General features: G+C 53.8%; 1 protein-coding gene across 2 annotated transcripts; it reads right to left on the bottom strand.

Annotated features, from left to right (window-relative positions):
- Positions 1-559: 559 nt before the first annotated feature.
- LOC127033311 (zinc finger protein RFP-like) lies at positions 560-11,233 on the bottom strand. 2 transcript variants are annotated; one of them, XM_050921301.1, is made up of 6 exons: positions 10,790-11,233; positions 8,931-9,026; positions 6,582-6,812; positions 5,540-5,562; positions 3,114-3,229; positions 560-1,462 (listed from the first exon to the last, which is right to left on the bottom strand). In XM_050921301.1, exons 1-6 carry the CDS (start codon positions 11,204-11,206, stop codon positions 921-923), a joined length of 1,425 nt encoding a protein of 474 aa, XP_050777258.1. In that variant the 5' UTR covers positions 11,207-11,233; the 3' UTR covers positions 560-920. The 2 variants fall into 2 exon arrangements, with proteins under 2 accessions (XP_050777258.1, XP_050777259.1); XM_050921302.1 differs by lacking the exon at positions 6,582-6,812.
- Positions 11,234-17,130: the final 5,897 nt, after the last annotated feature.

The raw sequence follows: 17,130 nt of genomic DNA, 5'->3' as shown, positions 1-17,130 counted from the left end.
CCAACTCAGAGGGGCAGACGGATTACACATCCAATGGAATAAACCTTGGGAGGGGAGGGGGACAGGTCTGGAGCTCCATTTTAATACATCAGACACAACCAGCTCCTGTCCCCCAGTGAAGATAGTGCTGTGTTTGAGCAAGGGCCCAGTATCAGTCTCTGCTAACAAGCGAGATGCACGCATGGCCTCGTCTACACACAGCATTTCACAGGCTCAACTAAAGGGGTGTTGCTTGAAATGAATTCAGTCACACTGATGCAAGCCTCTATATAGTTCTCGGACAGCACTTTCCAACCAAGGATCTCAGACCACTTTACAAAGGAGAACAGCATCAGCCCCATTTCACAGATGGGGAGAGAGCGGTACAGAGACATGCCCAAACTCCTCTAACAGGTTAGTGGCTATGCTGGAAAGAGAACCCAGCTCTCCTGAATCCAGTGCTGTATCCACTAGGACACACTGCCTCCCTTATTGCAGTTTCACTTAATCCATTTTGTTTTCTTTTTAAATCCACCAGGAGATTAAAAAGGACCCTTGAGGACTTTACAATTCACTTTAATACAATTATTCCATGGATCATAAGAACATAGAATCCATTTGCTTTTTTAAAAAATGCACCTGTAAAATCCCATTCAAAACTGGAGATTATTAATTAGCTCCCACCCTTTCAGGTCCACTTCTCCAGTATCCACCTCCTCCCCGTTCCCCCCTACCCAATTACCCTTCTCCAATGCCCCATTTCTGGTTCTGGTTGCCCCCGTCCCAGTCTAGGCCCCTGCAAACTGCTAGAATCCTGCAGAATCAGTGTTGGGACACACAGACAGGTCAATGCCTTTTCCCTTTCTCTTGGGTTTGACATGCACAAATACCCTTTGGCCTCCAGGACAAACTGGGCTCTGTGAGGCTAACCATGTGTATTTCTAAGGCTCTACATTATACCCTGTGATGCAGGGACACAGTCTGAACTGGGATGCTCTCCCCAAACACAGTAAAGGGAGGATTTTTTCTGCAGGGACAGAGGCCGGTGGGAAAGTGAATATTGGGCCCTCATTATCAGCATCAAAAAATGCCACCCGCCCCTCTTCGCAGTCCAGATAAATCCCGATCGTTCTGGGCCGTTCAGCAAGGGAGAGGGGGATCTTGGGGGAGGTGAGAGCCAGGTACTGAGTCCCACACTGACCCACCGCCCAGATGCCCTCCTCTGGGTTAACATTGACCCGTCCCTTCCTCCTCACAGACTCTCTGGCCACCCCTACAGCCCAGGCTCCCCCATCCTCCACCTCCACCTCCCAGTAATGCCTCCCCGAGGAGAAGCCCTCCAGGCTTAGCACGCAACGAGAAGAATCAAATCTCTTGGGATTGTCGGGCACATGCTGGCGCGTGTCTTCCCATCTCACGCTTTTCCCATCCTCAGACAGGACGAGGCGAGGATGAGCCGTGTCTGGATCCAGAGTCACATCCACTGGGGGGGACCAAGAGAGAATCAGAGTATTAGGGGCAGAGCTCAGCCCTGGGGGCGGCTGGGACCATTTCTCACACTCCCCAGCAGCCTCGTCCTGGTTGGGACCCTCCCTGATTTCCTGCTTCTCTGTCCCGGATTGCAGCGATCTGCCTCTGCTGGGGCGGAGCAGGGATTTCACTGCGGCTCCCACCTCCCAGGCACTAGAGGTGCTGTCACAGCTGCAGTTTTGGCTGCAGATTTTGCCTCTCTGCTTCCCACCCTGCTGCCCCACTCTTAGCCACAGAACTGGGGAGAGTGGAGTCAGGACCGGCCTTAGAGGTGGGTGGGCTGGGCCGCCGCCCAAGGTGCAGTATTTAAGGGGACACCGGACTGGTACCTCCTACCCCCTGTCCTGCTGACAGCCAGTGCTTAATTTGTGCCAGGGCTGAGCACTGGCACCTCTTTCAATACAAATTAAGTACTGAGGGAAGGCAGCGGGGCCTGGATGGGGGGACCAGTGGGGTCGGGCGATAGGGTGGTGGGGCACATGTGGGGGCCAGGGGCACCAAAAGACAAGTTTGCCCAGGCATAGGCAGTGGATATCAAAGGCTAGGGGAGACTAAGCCTCCCTAACCCAGGCTGGGGCCCCACCCATGCTCCACCCCAAGACCCTACCCACGTTCCCCTGAAGCCGGCAGGGACTTAGCTCAGACTGGAGGCCAGGGGCTGGGCTGGCTGGGGCAGCTTGGGCCGATGCAGCTAGGGTGACCAGAAGTCCTGATTTTATAGGGACAGTCCCGATTTTTGGATCTTTTTTTTATATAGGCTCTTATTACCCCTCACCCCCGTCCCGATTTTTCACACTTGCTGGCTGGTCACCCTAGGGGGTGCTCAGGGCTTCGTCAGCACAGAGAGGGCAGGGCCGAGAGGCTAACCTCCCCAAAGGGGGGGTTCACCTGCCTCCCATGCGCCCAGGGCACCATTTTCCTTAAGGCCGGCCCTCAGAGGAGGGACACCAGCATCAGCAGCCTGGGTGGGTCCCTCAGCCAAGAGGTAGAAGTAGAGAAAAGGATAGCCCGGGGGGTGCAGGGTGAAAGGAGGGATCAGGAATGGTAGATGAGGGCATTGGGGAGGATACAACTGCCCCATGGGAAAAAGAAATTTCGATAATACTTATGAATTATTTGTAAAGAAACATTTTCAAAAGTAAGTGTGTGTGTGAGAGAGACAAAACATCTCTCACTTTCCAACCAGCTCTCATCCCATGTTCTAGTCCCAAGGAATCTCTTCTGATCCAGCATTTCCCAAACTGCGGAGGTCCAACCTAAAAGGGGATCGCAAGACCACTGGGGAGGGGAGCTCGCAAGAGTGGCGGGTGTGGCTCCTAGCTCTGAAGGCAGCGTTACCGCCAGCAGCAGCACAGAAGTAAGGAAGACGCAGTGTGGAGGGAGGTCATCATTTTTTGAGGGGGTCATCAGAGCCTGAAATATTTTCAAAGGGGGTTCTAGCCAAAAAATGGTTGAGAACCCCTGCTCTAGGCCCTGACAGAGTTCAGTAATCACAACATCATGGTTTACTGTTATTGTCTGAACTTTACATGAACAGCTAATTGGTCCATCTCCTCCCACTATCATATGTCAAGTTCCCCTCTTCCCAGATCCCTTCTCTGTACCTTGGAATTTCCTTAGAGTCTCCTTTAGAGCAATAGATTTATGAGAGATGCTGCTGGGGGTTTTCTCTGGCTCAGGAGAAACCTCCTCCGGTTGCGGGACCTTCCCCAGCTCACACCTGGAATGAAAGACGCTTCTAATTCATTATTTAGTTTATGCCTTATTCTCCATTGTTTGTTTGCTTTTTTAAAAAAAAAAATTCTTTCCCCATGACTTTTATGCTACAGAACCCCGCTGTCCTGATAGGACTGGGGTGAAACCCTGATCCCAGTGAAGTCCATAGCAAAATTTCTTAGGACTTCAGCAGGGCCACGATTCTACCCCTAGACTGCCTTTGTGTATCCCAGCCTCAAGGTATGTCTCCTCTACCAACATTAAAGCACTGCCGTGGCAGTGCTTTAAAGTGGCTGTGTAGTTGTGGCTTCAGCTCCAGCTCTCTCCCAGCGCTGTAAAAAACCCAACCCCACGAGTGGAGTGGCTCCCAGCACTGGTGCACTATCTACACTGCCGCTTTGCAGCGCTGAAACTTGCATCACTCATTGGGGTGTGTTCAGTGATGAGCTGCCATAATCTTAACAACTGGTTCCCTTCTCACCCCACAAGAGGGTCGTGACCCACCCCTGCCCTCCGGGGCTTCTTCCCCATCCACCCCCCTTCCCTGTCCCCTGACTGCCCTATCCAACCCCTCCTCATTTCTGATGGCCCCCCGGGACCTCTGCCCCATCCAACCACCCCTTTTCCGTGTCCCTTGACCGCACCTGGAACCTCTGCCCTTGACTGCCTCCCACAGCCCCATCCAACCCCTCCTCCTTCCTGACTGCTCCTCCAGGACCCTTGCCCCCATTCAACCCCCCGTTCCCTGCCCTCTGACCATCCCGACCTCTATCCACCCCCTCCACCCCAACCACCACCCCGAACTCCCCTGCCCTATCCACACACACGCACGCACACACAGCTCCCTGCCCCCTTACTGTGCTGCGTGGAGGTGGCTGGCGGCGCTACAGCCGTGCCGCTCGGCTGGAGCCGGGCCATGCCACTGCGCAGCACCTGGAGCAGTGGGTCAGGCCGAGCTTGCAGACTCCTCACTTCCCGCAAATCAACCATTCATGCAGGAAGCCTGGGAGGGCTGAGAAGCACGCGGCGGCTTCACGCTCAGGCCCAGGGAGGCGGAGGTGAGCTAGGGCGGGGAGCAGTTCCCCTGCGTGTCCCCTTCCCCAGGTTACCTGCTGCAGCTGTTAAATTTAGAAGCCCCTTTAGAACTGGTTGTCCCGCGCAGGACAACCAGTTCTAAAAGGGCTTCTAAATTTAATAACCAGTTTCCGCGAACCAGTGTAAACTGACTCCAGCTCACCACTGGGTGTGTTTTTTCACACCCCTGACCAAGCAAGTTTCATTGTTGTAAGGTGGCTATGTAGACAAGCCCTCAGTTGAAGCTTCCCTAACAGAGTTTTATTCCTGTGCTTTATACATGGACCAGATAAAACCCATCTGAACCCATGGCCAATTCCATCCTTGGCTTTCCTACTGCGATTTACCAATAAGTGGGCAAAAAATATGATGTCTGTGCTGTACATCTTTGTGATGTGGCCATTTAAGCGCTTGGAAGTGGACTGAGAGAACGCCACAGCTCCAGCTTGCCTCATGCATCACCCAAAAGTTATCAGGTAGTCAAGAATTTTGCTCTCAGCCAGTAGAGATATAAACATAGATAAGTGGAGATCATCAATTTTTAAAAAATGATCTTCTTGCTCTATGTTCGCATAAATCTTGTTTCACTACGAGAGCCACTGTGTGTTTGGAAATTCACTCTGCCTTCCCTCTAGGAGGAGGAAAGCACCCGGGTCTCCTCATTCGGAGGGACCTGCAAGGTAGGGCTTTATGGAGCATAGGACACCGACACTTGTCCTAGTCAAAAGGGCAAGGAAGGAGGGATTCTTTCCCAGCGAAGTGTATGGCAGGACAGGCGCTGGCTTCTTCATTTCCTGGGAGTGCTCAACCCACGCTCTGCCCTACTCCATCCCTTCCCACAAGACCCCGCCCCGGCCCACCTCTTCCCACCCCATTCCACCCCTTCTCTTGAGTGCACCCTGCCCTCTCTCTTCCCCCTTCACCCTAGTGCCTCCTGCACATCACCAAACAGCTGATCCGCAGCGGGCGGGAGCTGCTGGGAGGGAGGGGGAGGAGCTGATCAGCAGGGTCACCGGTGGGTGCTTAACACCCTCTATTTTTCTTCCATGGGTGCTGCAGCCACATATCACCCATGGAATTGGCGCCTATGGCATGGAGTGTCTGTTACGTTTTTGTGCATTGCCTAGCATAATGAAGCCCTATAGTCTGTGCTTTGGGGCCCCTAAATACTAACACAATACAAACCGATAATAAGAACAGAATGGAAACTTGTGAGTGAGAGTGAGAAGGAGCCACATACCTGCTCAAGGTGCTTCGGACATCCTAGAAGGGGAAGGGAGAGAAAGAACCTTAGTGAAATCAACGAGATGCAACGCAAACCAATCTCGGTAGCTATTTAGATGAGTTCAGGATATAACCTTAGGGCTATTCTTTGTACCTAACTGCTTACTCCATTATGCCCCTTCCTTCGAGTAGGCTAGAAGAGAAGCAAACTGAAATCCGCTCTTTAGGCCAGGGATTAGGGTGTGTATCTCTAAGGTGGGGAACCCCTGTCACATCTCTTCTTCTCATCAGACAGGGATTGAACCAGAATTTCTTACCTCCCGACTGAGTACCCGAATTACTGAGCTAAAGGTTACAAGGGCAAGCCTAGCCACCAGCGTGGATTTACTGGGCACTAGTTACCCACCTGACTCTTTTCCACAAGAACGATTTAAGCACCGGAAGCCATCAGTCTCCAGGTAAGGGGTTCCCATTTGCAAGAGCCAGGCGCCTCCCCTGCAGTCCAGATTTGGGAACCTCTCTTTGTAAGAGTGATGGGTGTGAGACACACCCCTCTCCTTGGCATCTCCCATCGGCCGGCTCTGGCGGCTTCTTGCCTAGCATGCTGGCTTTTGTGGCTCCCGTTCTTCGGTGCCTAGCTCTGACAGTGCCTCGTGCAGGGAGCCTGGGGGCCTAACGTTGTGGATCCCACTGTTGTTACAGTGATTTTCTAAGGTCCTGAAAGTTAGGCCTTGCAATGACAAGTTCCTTTGGGATCCAGGTTTCTTTGCCTCAGTCCACCTCATCTGTAAATTACAGCTAATAATACTTCCCTAAGAAGAGGATCAATGCATTAATTTTGGGGAGGCATGCAGATCCGATGGTCATGGGGGACATTTGAGTACTTAGGTTATATTTGATTTAAAATACCCAGGTTCTCCAAACAATGAAGCAAATAACAATACTAATGGATAGAAAGAGTAAAAAATTATATTTCAGCTGCATAACCTGTGAGTTCTACTCTAGTGTTTGACTCCTGGACTCCAAGGCTCTTGTGTATCCAGGATCCAGTATCTCACCTGCAGGAATTCACTGGCTGGCTGCTGGCACTTCCCCTCTAGCTCGCTGATCATGTCATTTAGACAGGAAATCTCCTCCAAGAGTTTGGCAATGTTCTCATCCCTTCTCTTCTCAATCTCCTTGTCCAGCTCTTCCAATCGGGCCAGCAGAAGTCGCTCTTGTTCCTCCAGGAACTGCCGCAGCTGCTCAAATTCAGACAGAATCTTCAGCCTCTCTGTTTCTACCTGCTCCTGTAATGAGGAAGGGAAAGGGCAGGGCAGGCCCCACAGAGTGAGTCACCTGGGGCCAGATCTTCAGCTGGTTTAACTCTACAAACATCAAGGCAGCTCTGCCAATTCATGGCAGCTCCGGATGAGACCCTGGGTACTCAGTGGGGAGGGGGAAGGGGTATTTTATTGCAACCTTAAATAGTGCTTGAGAGAAACTTTCCCATAAATACATAATGGCCAGACTGGGTCAGACCAGAAGACCATCTAGCCCAGGATCTGTCTTCCGACAATGGCCAATGCCAGGTGCTTCAGAGGGAATGAACAGAACAGGTGATCATCAAGTGATCCATCCCCTGTCACTCATTCCCACCTTCTGGCAACCAGGCTAGGGACACCATGCCTGCCCATCCTGGCTAATAGCCATTGATGGACCAATTCTCCAGGAATTTATTTAGTTCCCAGTATTGTTAGGGGGAAGATTTTCCTACAGTTTCCTGCTGGCTGTAATCTGACTGGTGAGTCTATGAGCCTGACATGAGAGAGTCTGCAACCTTTCAGGTAGGTCCCTAAAGGAGAAGTTAAGACAGGACTCTGAGGGTCTATCCACACAGCAAAGAAAAACCTGCAGCTGACCTGTGCCAACTGACTTGGGCTCGCAGGGCTTGGGCTGCAGCATAGGCACCAAATCCATGGGTGTTCCAGGGCTGGAGCACTCACAGAGAAAAAAAGTGGGTGCTCAATACCCACCAGCGGCCCCATTGATCAGCTCCTCCTCCTCACACAGCGCCTCTCACATGCCAGTGATCATCCGTTCAGTGGCGTGCATGATGCGCTGGGGCGGGGAGGGGGAGAAGCAGGGGCAGGAAGAGGAGGAACGAGGCTGGGGTGCACTCAGGGGAGGGTGTGGAATGGGGCAGGGCCTTGGGGGAAGGGGAGAAGTGAGGGTGGGCGTGGAGCAGAGCGTGGGTCGAGTACCCCCAGGGAAAACAGAAAGTCAGTGCTTCTGGGCTGCAGGGCTGTTTCATTGCTGTGTAGACTTCAGGGCTCAGAGTGGAGCCTGAGCTCTGGGACCCTTCACTTCTCAGGGTCCTAGACCCCCACAGCCTGAGCCCGGTGAACCTGAGTCAGCTGGCACGGGTCAGCCGTCGGTGTCTAGTTACTGTGTAGACAGACCTGGATGACACTGAGAGTGAGAGAGGCTGGGAGAAGCAAACAAACAAAAAAGAATGAAACAAAAGAGAACTCAACAGACAGCTTAACCCTCTAATACAGGGGAGGCAACTTATGGCACGCATGCCGAAGGCGGCATGCGAGTTGATTTACACTGGCACTCACACTGCCCGGGTCCTGGCCCCTGGTCCGAGGAGCTCTGCATTTTAATTTAATTTTAAATGAAGCTTCTTAAACATTTTTAAAACCTTATTTACTTTACCTACAACAATCGTTTAGTTGTATATTATAGACTTATAGAAAGAGACCTTCTAAAAACATTACAATGTATGACTGGAGCGCGAAACCTTAAATCCGAGTGAATAAATGAAGACTCAGCACCGCACTCCTGAATGGTTGCTGACCCCTGCGCTAATACATTAACTCAGGAAATCCAGATAGTTGCCCAGCTACCAGAGATGCCCAAACATGTAGACATCTAGGGGTGCAAACAGGAACCCCCAGAAATTCACGGCCTGTCCAAACACAGACACACAGGCCCAGACTGAGCCTGGACTCAGCAGGGATAGGGGGAGAACAGGCACTTTCTGTATCACATGAGCTGCCTTTTGCCCCTGGAGCAGACGTGATGCTTCTGGCTGCTCAGGAGAGGGAAAGGAGGCAGCCAGGCCATGGCCTCATGCCTGGTGCAAGCCAGCCCAGGATTACACACTGCATCTCTCCCCCTTCACATATCAGAGTCCAGGGGCATTTTCACCAGCCTGAGTACAAGACACATAGTCTCTGCCACAATCCAGCCAACAGAGATGGGACATCACCAAAGCGGAACATAGAAACACAGGATCTCACTCAGTGACATGTGGTCACAGCATGAGACCCAGACTCTCCCACCCCCACACTACCAGATACCCACCCTGGGAGGGACACGCACCTACATGTCCTTGCTGGATAATAACAATTGGTACCTACCAGATGCTCCCAGATTCTTGCCTCTTTGGTCAGTTTCAATCCCATCAGTTTTTCTCTCTCTTCCTTCAGAATCTGTAATTGGATCTGAATTTTTTCCTAAGCAAAGAAATAATGTTGGGTGTTTAACCTTTTTTCCCTTCTTTGGATAGCAGCGTAGGGAGAATCCAGTCCCTACAAACTACATCCCAGCTGCATGGATATGACTGCATTTGTTTAAACTCTTTGCAGTTGATTTATCTCAAAAGGAGAAAATGATTCCACAGCCATGCATAGTTGGCCACCAGGTTTGTCTCCTCCAATTCACTGGACTGTTCTACTGGTTACTGATGTTACAATCTTGGTCTGTATGATCCTTGGCCCCCTGGCCTCTGAGACATCACATGTTTGGGAACCAAGAAGTGAGTGATTCCTGTGTCAGGAATAAAATGAGTGACGCAGAGAAAGGAAAAGAATGGCCATTGTTCAGCAAAACACATGCTTGTGTTAGATCAGTGGTCTCCAACCTTTTTACATACAAGATCGCTTTTTGAATTTAAGATCAACCCAGGATCTACCCACCCCTTCCCTGAGGCCCCGTGCTGCTCACTCCATTCCCTCCCTCCCTCCATTGCTCACTCTCCCACACCCTCACTCACTTTCACCGGGCTGGGGCAGCAGGTTGGGGTGCAGAGAGTGCAGTCTCTGGGCTGGAGCTGAGGGATTTGCCATGTGGGAGGTGGCTCCAGGTTGAGCCTGGAGCAGGGGATTGGGGTGCAGGAGGGAGGGATGCAGGTTCTGGGAGGGAGCTTGGGTGCAGAAGGAGGCTCCAGGCTAGGGCAGGGGGTTGGGATGCAGGAGGGAGTGAGGGTGCAAGCTCTGGGTGTGAGTTTGGGTGCGGGTTCAGGGCTGGGGCTGGGGGGTAGGAGGGAGGGAGGGAGGGAGGGAGTGTGGGGTCTGGGAGGGAGATTGGGTGCAGGAGGAGACTCTGGGTTGGGGCAGGGTGTGGGGTGCAGGAAGGGGTGCGAGGTGGCTCCCATTGACTGTGCAACGGGTCTAAGGGAGGCTCCCTGCCTGTCCTGGTCCCATAGCGCTCTGGGAAGCAGCTGGCATGTCTCTGCAGCCCAGGGGGGAGAGGGCAGCAGGCAACTCCTTGCGCTGCCACTGGCCCTGCCCCCCCAGTGCTAACTCCACAGCTCCCATTGGCCAGGCACTATGACCAATGGGAGCTGCAGGGGCGGTGCTTGCAGGCGCAAGCAGCTCACAGAGACCCACTGCCCCTTCCCCTCAGATGCCGCAGACACATGCATCTGGGAGTGGCGTGCGGACAGGGCAGGCAGGGAGCCTGCTTAGACCCACTGTGCTGCCAGACTTTTAGCAGTCAGAGATCGCGATTGACTGGCAGAGGCTCCAGGATTTACCAGTCTATCGCGATCTACCGGCTGGTGACCACTGCGTTAGATTAAGGCAATAGCTCCATTGTCTTCAGTCAGACAATTCATGCTCTTAAAGTTAAGCTCGTGCCTAAGCGTTTTGCTGAATTGGGCCCTGTATTAGTGATGTCAGTTTTATTCAGCTCCTGAGCATGTCATTTTGAACAGAACTATTAGGTAGCAAAAGTTCAGCGTCACTTTGATCCAACTCCCAGACTTTATTCAGCAAGAGATTGAGAACAGAGATCAACTAACGTAAGTGTGTCATTTCCTGTCTTCTTAATGGTATGTGTGTGTATATATACACACACAGGAAATGAGGCATTCAGATTAAACTAGCAAGAACCCTAAATATGTGCAAGTCTAGAAATTCACAGTGGAAGATCCCAGTCTATGTGATGCTTTACTTATTTAAACTCCTGCCTGTTACAACAGACTGGGCTTCCCTACCTTGTACTCCTGGGTAGCCTCCTCTATGGGAACCACCATATGAGCTCTGTGAGCCTGGGACTCTCGGCAGATCACACAGATGGGGGCTTGATCCTCCTCGCAGAACAGCTTCAGGGTTTCCTGGTGTTTCTCACACACTCGCTCGCCTCCTGAGCCTTTGGCTGCCTGTAAGCTCAGCCGCTTGGCTATTTCGATAATTTTCGCCAGCTCCCTGTTGGGTCTGAAGTTTCTCTGCTGGGCAGTTTCTCTGCACTGGGGGCAGGAGAAGTTGGTATCCGATTCCTCCCAGTAGTTGGTGATGCAGGCCCGGCAGAAGTTGTGCCCACAGTGGATAGATACCGGGTCTTTGAAATACTCCAGACAGATGGAACAAGAGGCTTCATCCTGGAGCCTCTGTACAGGGCTGTCTGCAGCCATGGCTCCCAGCAGGGGAAAGTGACAGGTTTCATTTCACTTTCCTGCCTTTAGACTGCAGCCGCAATTGGGTGTTTGTTCACTTAGGGTCTTTCTCATTGGCTGAGCTAGGGGGGAAGCCTGTTTGATTTTCAGGCTCTGGAGACTGTGCAAAGAAATGCAAAGCTCTCTATGAAGGGACCGATATTAAATTCCCCCAGGCAAAGAGCAGTGCTGAAGTGCAGGGAAAGTGATAAATCTTTCTGTGTTTCTTTAAGAGGAAAAACTCTGAGAGAACACTGTCACTTTTTCAAAAATAAATATATAAAATAGCCATTTAAACCTAATGACATATGGGCCCACTGGACGTTACTGTTTATTTAATAGAAGAAACTGACAAACATAAAATAGGCCCTGATCCTGTTTATATACCAAGGCAAACTCCTTCCAAAACATGGCAAAATTGAAATGCACAGTTAAGGCCATGCAAATAACCTAAGCCAGGGGTCCGCAACCTATGGCACACGTGCCAAAGGTGGCACACAAGCCAATTTTTGACGGCACGCGGGGCAGGCTGAGCCACTCAGCTCGCTGCTCTGGGGTTCCCGCTGCTGGCCCCTTGCCAGCCGGGATCCCCCCCCCCGTGCCGCAGCCCCACTCAGCACTCGCTGCTGGCCTGGGGGAAGGAACCCCAGGCCGGTGGCGGGCTGAGACCCCAGCTGGCAGGAGCCAGTGGTGGAAACCCCAGAGTGGTGGCAGGCTGACCCGCTCAGCCCGCTGCTGCTCTGGGCTTCTGGCTGCTGGCCCCTTGCTAGCCGAGGTCCCCTCCGCAGCCCCACTCACCTTGCTTCCAGTTGGAGTTCCAGCACAGGCCCCCTGCCAGATAGGGTCCAGGCTTCCAGCCCTACTCAGCCCTACTAGCCGCTAGCTCCACTCACTTCAGCTGCCGTTCAGGGGTTCCAACCGCTGACCTTCTGCCAGCCAGTTAACTTATTACTCAGAAGCCTTTGTGCAGCTTAAAGTATCTAAATACCAGACATTGGAAATGCAAGAGCAAGGATCACGCTAAACTAATAAGATCTGCATTTTAATTTAATTTTAAATAAAGCTTCTCAAACATTTTGAAAACCTTGTTTACTTTACATATAACAGTAGTTTTATTATATATTATAGACTGACTTATAGAGACACCTTCTAAAAAACGTTCAAATATATTACCGGCACACGAAGCCTTAAATTAGAGTGTATTCATGAAGACTCGGCACATCACTGCTGAAAGGCTGCCGACCCCTGACCTAAGTTCTGCCCTTTCTACTTTATCTCCTACCGACCCTCCACCTCCTCTCCCACCATCCTTTCTGTGTCAGGTGACGAAGGGCCCCAATGAAGGAAGTTTTGAGCAGGACTTCAAAGCAAAATCTTAAACCCCTTCATTCAATCCGTTGCATTTGCAAAGTTTGCCTTGGGTGTTAAGTGCAATCTGTGCCCACAGAGGCACACAAAGTGGTAATGAAACATTCAGTAATAGTTAAGGCTACGATTTTTTCACAGAGGTCGCAGAAATGACAGAATCTGCGACTTCCAGTGACCTTCATGAATTTAGCTCTATTGGCCGGGAGCTGCAGGGTCCCCCCCCACTGCCTGCTGCAGCGGGAGGACTCCGCAGCTCCCCGTGTACAAAGGTGCCAGGGGGCCCCCGGAGTTCCCAGCCGCTGCAGGCAGCAGGGCCTCAGCTGGAGATGGGCAGTGGACATGGGCAGTGAGGGCCCCCCTGGAGCTCCAAGTTGCTGCAGGCAGCGGGACTCCCGACACAGCTCCTGGTCAACACAGGCAGTGAGGCCCCTTGCAGCTCCCAGCCTCCACAGGGGGCAGGGGATCCAGGAGCTCTGAGCCACAGCAAGCACTGGGGGTCCTTCAAAGCTCCCAGTGGCCACAGGTGGCAGGGATAACCCAGAGCTTCGAGTGAAGGGACCCTGGAGCTCCCAGCCCCCACAGGCGTTGGGAGCGCCCAGAGCTTGGATCAGCCCCTGCAGCTGCCTAACCTCTTCAGGCAGTGTGGGGACCCGCAGCTGGGCTCCCCATTCTGTAGGGATATTTTTAGTAAAAGTAAGACAGCTTCCGTGAATTTTTTTTTATTGCCCATGACAAAATCTTTAGTCTTAGTGATAATATATCAGACGTTTGGGGAAAGCCAATGTTCCCCAGTCAGATCCCTCGCCCCCCTGCATCACCTGCCCTGAAGAATTATGGCAGAGGCCAGACAGCAGGAGCCGTGGGACTTACCGCATCCCACATGGATGCTAGGGGATGCCCAGGAAAGCAGGGCTATCCATGTAATGTCCCAGGGTCCCTGCACCGGATCAGACCTCCAGGCTGGAACCATTAGAGATCTCCCTTGGCTATGGCTGCCTGCAGACACCCAGATGGCGCGCTCAGTGGGAAGGGTACCATGGCCCAGAGCAGTGCATTCTTCACTGGGTAAGTTCTAAAGGACATAGTGGAGCTGATATGCATTCCCACCCAGCTGGCCACAGCTCCACCTGGACCCCCTTGTGGCTTCAGTACAATGCAGAAAGGCCTCAACAGGACTGGGGAGAGCTGATGCCACACAGGGTATGTCTACACCGCACACTAAGCTTGGGCTGTGACTCAGGTTTGAGCCCAAGCCCCATTTCCGTCCACACACAAATCAGTGTGACTCGGGTCACTGAGTGTCTAGGGCCCCATTACGGGAATAGCTCAGAACCCGAGTCCTGTTGTGGCTCAGGTCCAAGCCTTGTCATGGTGCAGTGTGGACACAGCTCAAGCAGCAGACCTGAGTCAGAGGAGACCTGGGTTTACAAGGCAGTGTAGACCGACCTTCAGTGGTCCATGGCCTTTCCCAATCTAAACAAGCTTCTCCTCTACTGGAAGGAAATGGTCTTTGCCCAGCAGGGAATGTAAATCCTTCTCTAAACCCAGCACCTGGCCCCAACCTCCTCTGCTGCTGCCAGCTCAAACTGGAGGCTTTTTATTTATTGACTGGAGCACATGAACTTGGGAGATTCTTGCTCGGCCCTGACACCTAATGGAGAGAACACAGTCCTTTCCACTGAGTGACAGGGAGCTTCTGGGGAAACTGCCATGGGTGGCAGGTATTAAGGACCAGGGCAGGCTAAGCGTCCCCTGACCCAGGCTGTTATCCCTCTGATGTTCCCTGGGAGCCCCGCCCTCCCTCTCCCTCTACCCAGAAGCCAGCAATGGCTCAGCTCCAGCCAGCAGACTGGAGCTCAGGCCCACCGGCGGCCAGGGGCAGCACTTAGGCTGGTCAAGGAAGGGGGTTAGCTTAGTGGCCCAGCCTGGTGCTCATGGCCGGCTTGGTGCTTGGAGGTGTTGGCAGCTTACCTGGAGGGTGAGGCTGGTGGGCCAGGGCTCCTCCGGTCGCAGGGGGGACATCTTGGGGCTCGAGCTGGTGGGAGCTTGAGCTCAAGGGGTGGGGCCAGTGACCTAGCCTCCCCAAAGGGGGGGTTCATCCCCTACCCCTGGTAATAGGGTGACCAGATGTCCCTATTTTATAGGGACAGTCCCGATTTTTGGGAATTTTTCTTATATAGGCTCCTATTACCCCCCACCCCTTGTTCCAATTTTTCACACTTGCTGTCTGGTTGCCCTACCTGGTAATTGCTTTGGCCTCTTTCTTATTGGTAGATAAAATCAGGATGCAGAACCCAGCCCCACACCAGAGCCTGCACCCCCAGCTGGAGTCCTTACCCCCCTCCCCTGCACCCCAACCCCCTGCCCCACCCAGAGACCTCCCCCTCACCCCAAACCCCTCATCTCTGACCCCACCCCAGAGCCCACATCCTGAGCTGGAGCCCTCACCCCCCTCCCACACCCCAACTCCAACCCCCTGCCCAGTGAAAGTGAGTAAGGGGGCGGCTCGGAGAAGGGGCAGGGCGGGGTGTTTAGTTTGGTGCGATTAGAAAGTTGGTAACCCTAGTCATGCAGAACAAGCTCCACACTCCTCCAAAGTAGTTAGAGGCCTTACTTCCATTGATTTCAATGGGAGTTAGGGGCCTGAATACCTTTAAACATCTACGGCAGCCCTGCCCTAAAGAGCTTCCAGGCTAATTCAGAGCCAGGATAAGAACATAAAGACTCCAGTTTTCAACAGCTGTATGGAACTCTGGGGACCCGTCACAACCCAAACTGTATGTTACCCATGTTCATCTCCCCAGAAATGTAAAATTGAGAAGAGAAACGTGCAGGGTCAGCCTTACAGGTGGGCAACCACCCAGAATGCCGTGGTCAAGAGGCAAGGATCAGGGTAGGCCTGGAGTGCGAGGCTGTGTAAGGGAGCTTGGGGCAATGGGGGATGGGGAGGCAGTGAGAACTAGGGGTGACAGGAGGAGGCGGCCGGGGAGGCTGTGGGAACATGGGGCAATTGGGGGGATGGATGAGGGGACAGCAGGGGCCAGGGGCAATGGGGGCTGAGTGGGGAGGCATCAGGACCAGGGATGATGGGGGATGGGTGGGGACCCCAAAGAGGCAGCGGGGGTCAGGGATGATGGGGGGATGGGTGGGGAGCTTGGGGAGGCAGCGGGGGCCAGGAGGGATAGGGGGATGGGTGGGGAGCCTAGAGAGGCAGCAGAGGCCTGGGGAGTGGGGGGAATCCTGGAGAGGCAACGTGGGTCTGGGGGATGGGTGGGGAGCGCAGGGAGGCAGCAGGGGCCTAGGGGGATGGGCAGGGAACCGTGGGGGCCAGAGACAATGGCGGGATGGGTGGGGAGCCTGGGGAGGCAGCTGGGACCTGGTGGGATTGGTGAGGAGGCAGCAGGGCCCGAGGCCCCACCCACCCGCCACTCCTTTCCGCCTCCTCCCCCGAGGCCCTGCCCACCTGCCACTTGCTCCTCTGAAGGAGCAAGCAGCAGGCAAGGGAGGCGGTGGAGCGAGGATGGGGACTCAAGGGAAGAGGGAAGCAAGGACAGGACCTCGGGGTCAGAGCATGGGCCAGGCCACAGTCCAGGCACTGGAGGCCACCCCGCCCCACCCTGAGCCCAGGCTGTTGCGTGAACTGCTCCAGCCAGGAGCAGCCCTGGGAGGGGTGTTATTGGGGGACGCGTTTTGCACACACCCCCTCTGCCCGCTGGGGGGGGAATTGCTGCAGCCCTTCAATGGATCTGTGCACTGCCCCCCACCTGCCGCGGCCAGCTGGATAATACCACATTGCAGCCATTTTGCCCCACTGGGGCTGGATTTGCTGGACTCCGAACTGGCCGCTTTGTTCCCAAATCTCTTCCCTCCACTCAGAGCCTCTGCCCACCAGTTTGCCTCTTCTGCTGCCCAAGCAGATACGTAGGGCTTTGCCTGGCATCCGCTCACGACATCCTGGCATCTACTTCCCGTCTCTGCAGCCCATCACCAGCCTGCCTCTCCTCAGAGCATCGCTGCTGACTCACTGTAGAGCTTCAGGTCCGTGCGCTGGTCCTCAGTGCTTCTTGGTGCTCTCTGCACTCCTGCGTGGAGACGGATTCTTGTGTCAGCTGACGGGCTGGTGAGAGTGTTCCTGAAACCCGTGCATGAAACAAGGGAGCTGGGCTGAGCTTTATGTGCACCAAGGCCTCTTTTCAACTTCACCTCTTGGGCAGTGCGAAGGGGCCTAAAGTGGGCAGTCAGTCACTGACCCAGGGCCAACAGGGAGCCCATGAGGCTAGCCCAGGGAGCCCAGAGCCACCCAGCCCTGCTCTGCCCGCAGTTCCGCTCCGGCTCGGGCCTCTCAGTCCCAGCACTAAAAGTCCAGTTACTAACCGGCCTCCACCACCAGGGGCTGGGAAGACCAGCAGCTGCTGCTGAAGCCTGGAGGAGCACGCAGAGCCGGCTGGAGGCTTCCCTCATTCTGCCCGGAGCGTGGCTCCCACTTCCTGTCCCAGTCACCTCCCCACCTCTGGAATGGAGCTTCCCCTTCCCCC

This window comes from Gopherus flavomarginatus, chromosome 12 (genome assembly GCF_025201925.1).
Source record: "Gopherus flavomarginatus isolate rGopFla2 chromosome 12, rGopFla2.mat.asm, whole genome shotgun sequence".
NCBI lineage: Eukaryota > Metazoa > Chordata > Testudines > Testudinidae > Gopherus > Gopherus flavomarginatus.
Note: the sequence above shows the minus strand (reverse complement) of the source record. Positions and strands in the feature narration are given on the sequence as shown.

Excerpts from the sequence above, each read along its gene's own strand:
- LOC127033311 (XM_050921301.1), bottom strand. The coding sequence starts at position 11,206 with ATGGCTGCAGACAGCCCTGTACAGAGGCTCCAGGATGAAGCCTCTTGT. Across the intron at positions 6,813-8,930 it reads CAAGAATCTGGGAGCATCTG|GAGCAGGTAGAAACAGAGAG; the intron begins GTAGGTACCAAT and ends TCCTCATTACAG. Across the intron at positions 5,563-6,581 it reads CAGCCAGTGAATTCCTGCAG|GATGTCCGAAGCACCTTGAG; the intron begins GTGAGATACTGG and ends TTCCCCTTCTAG.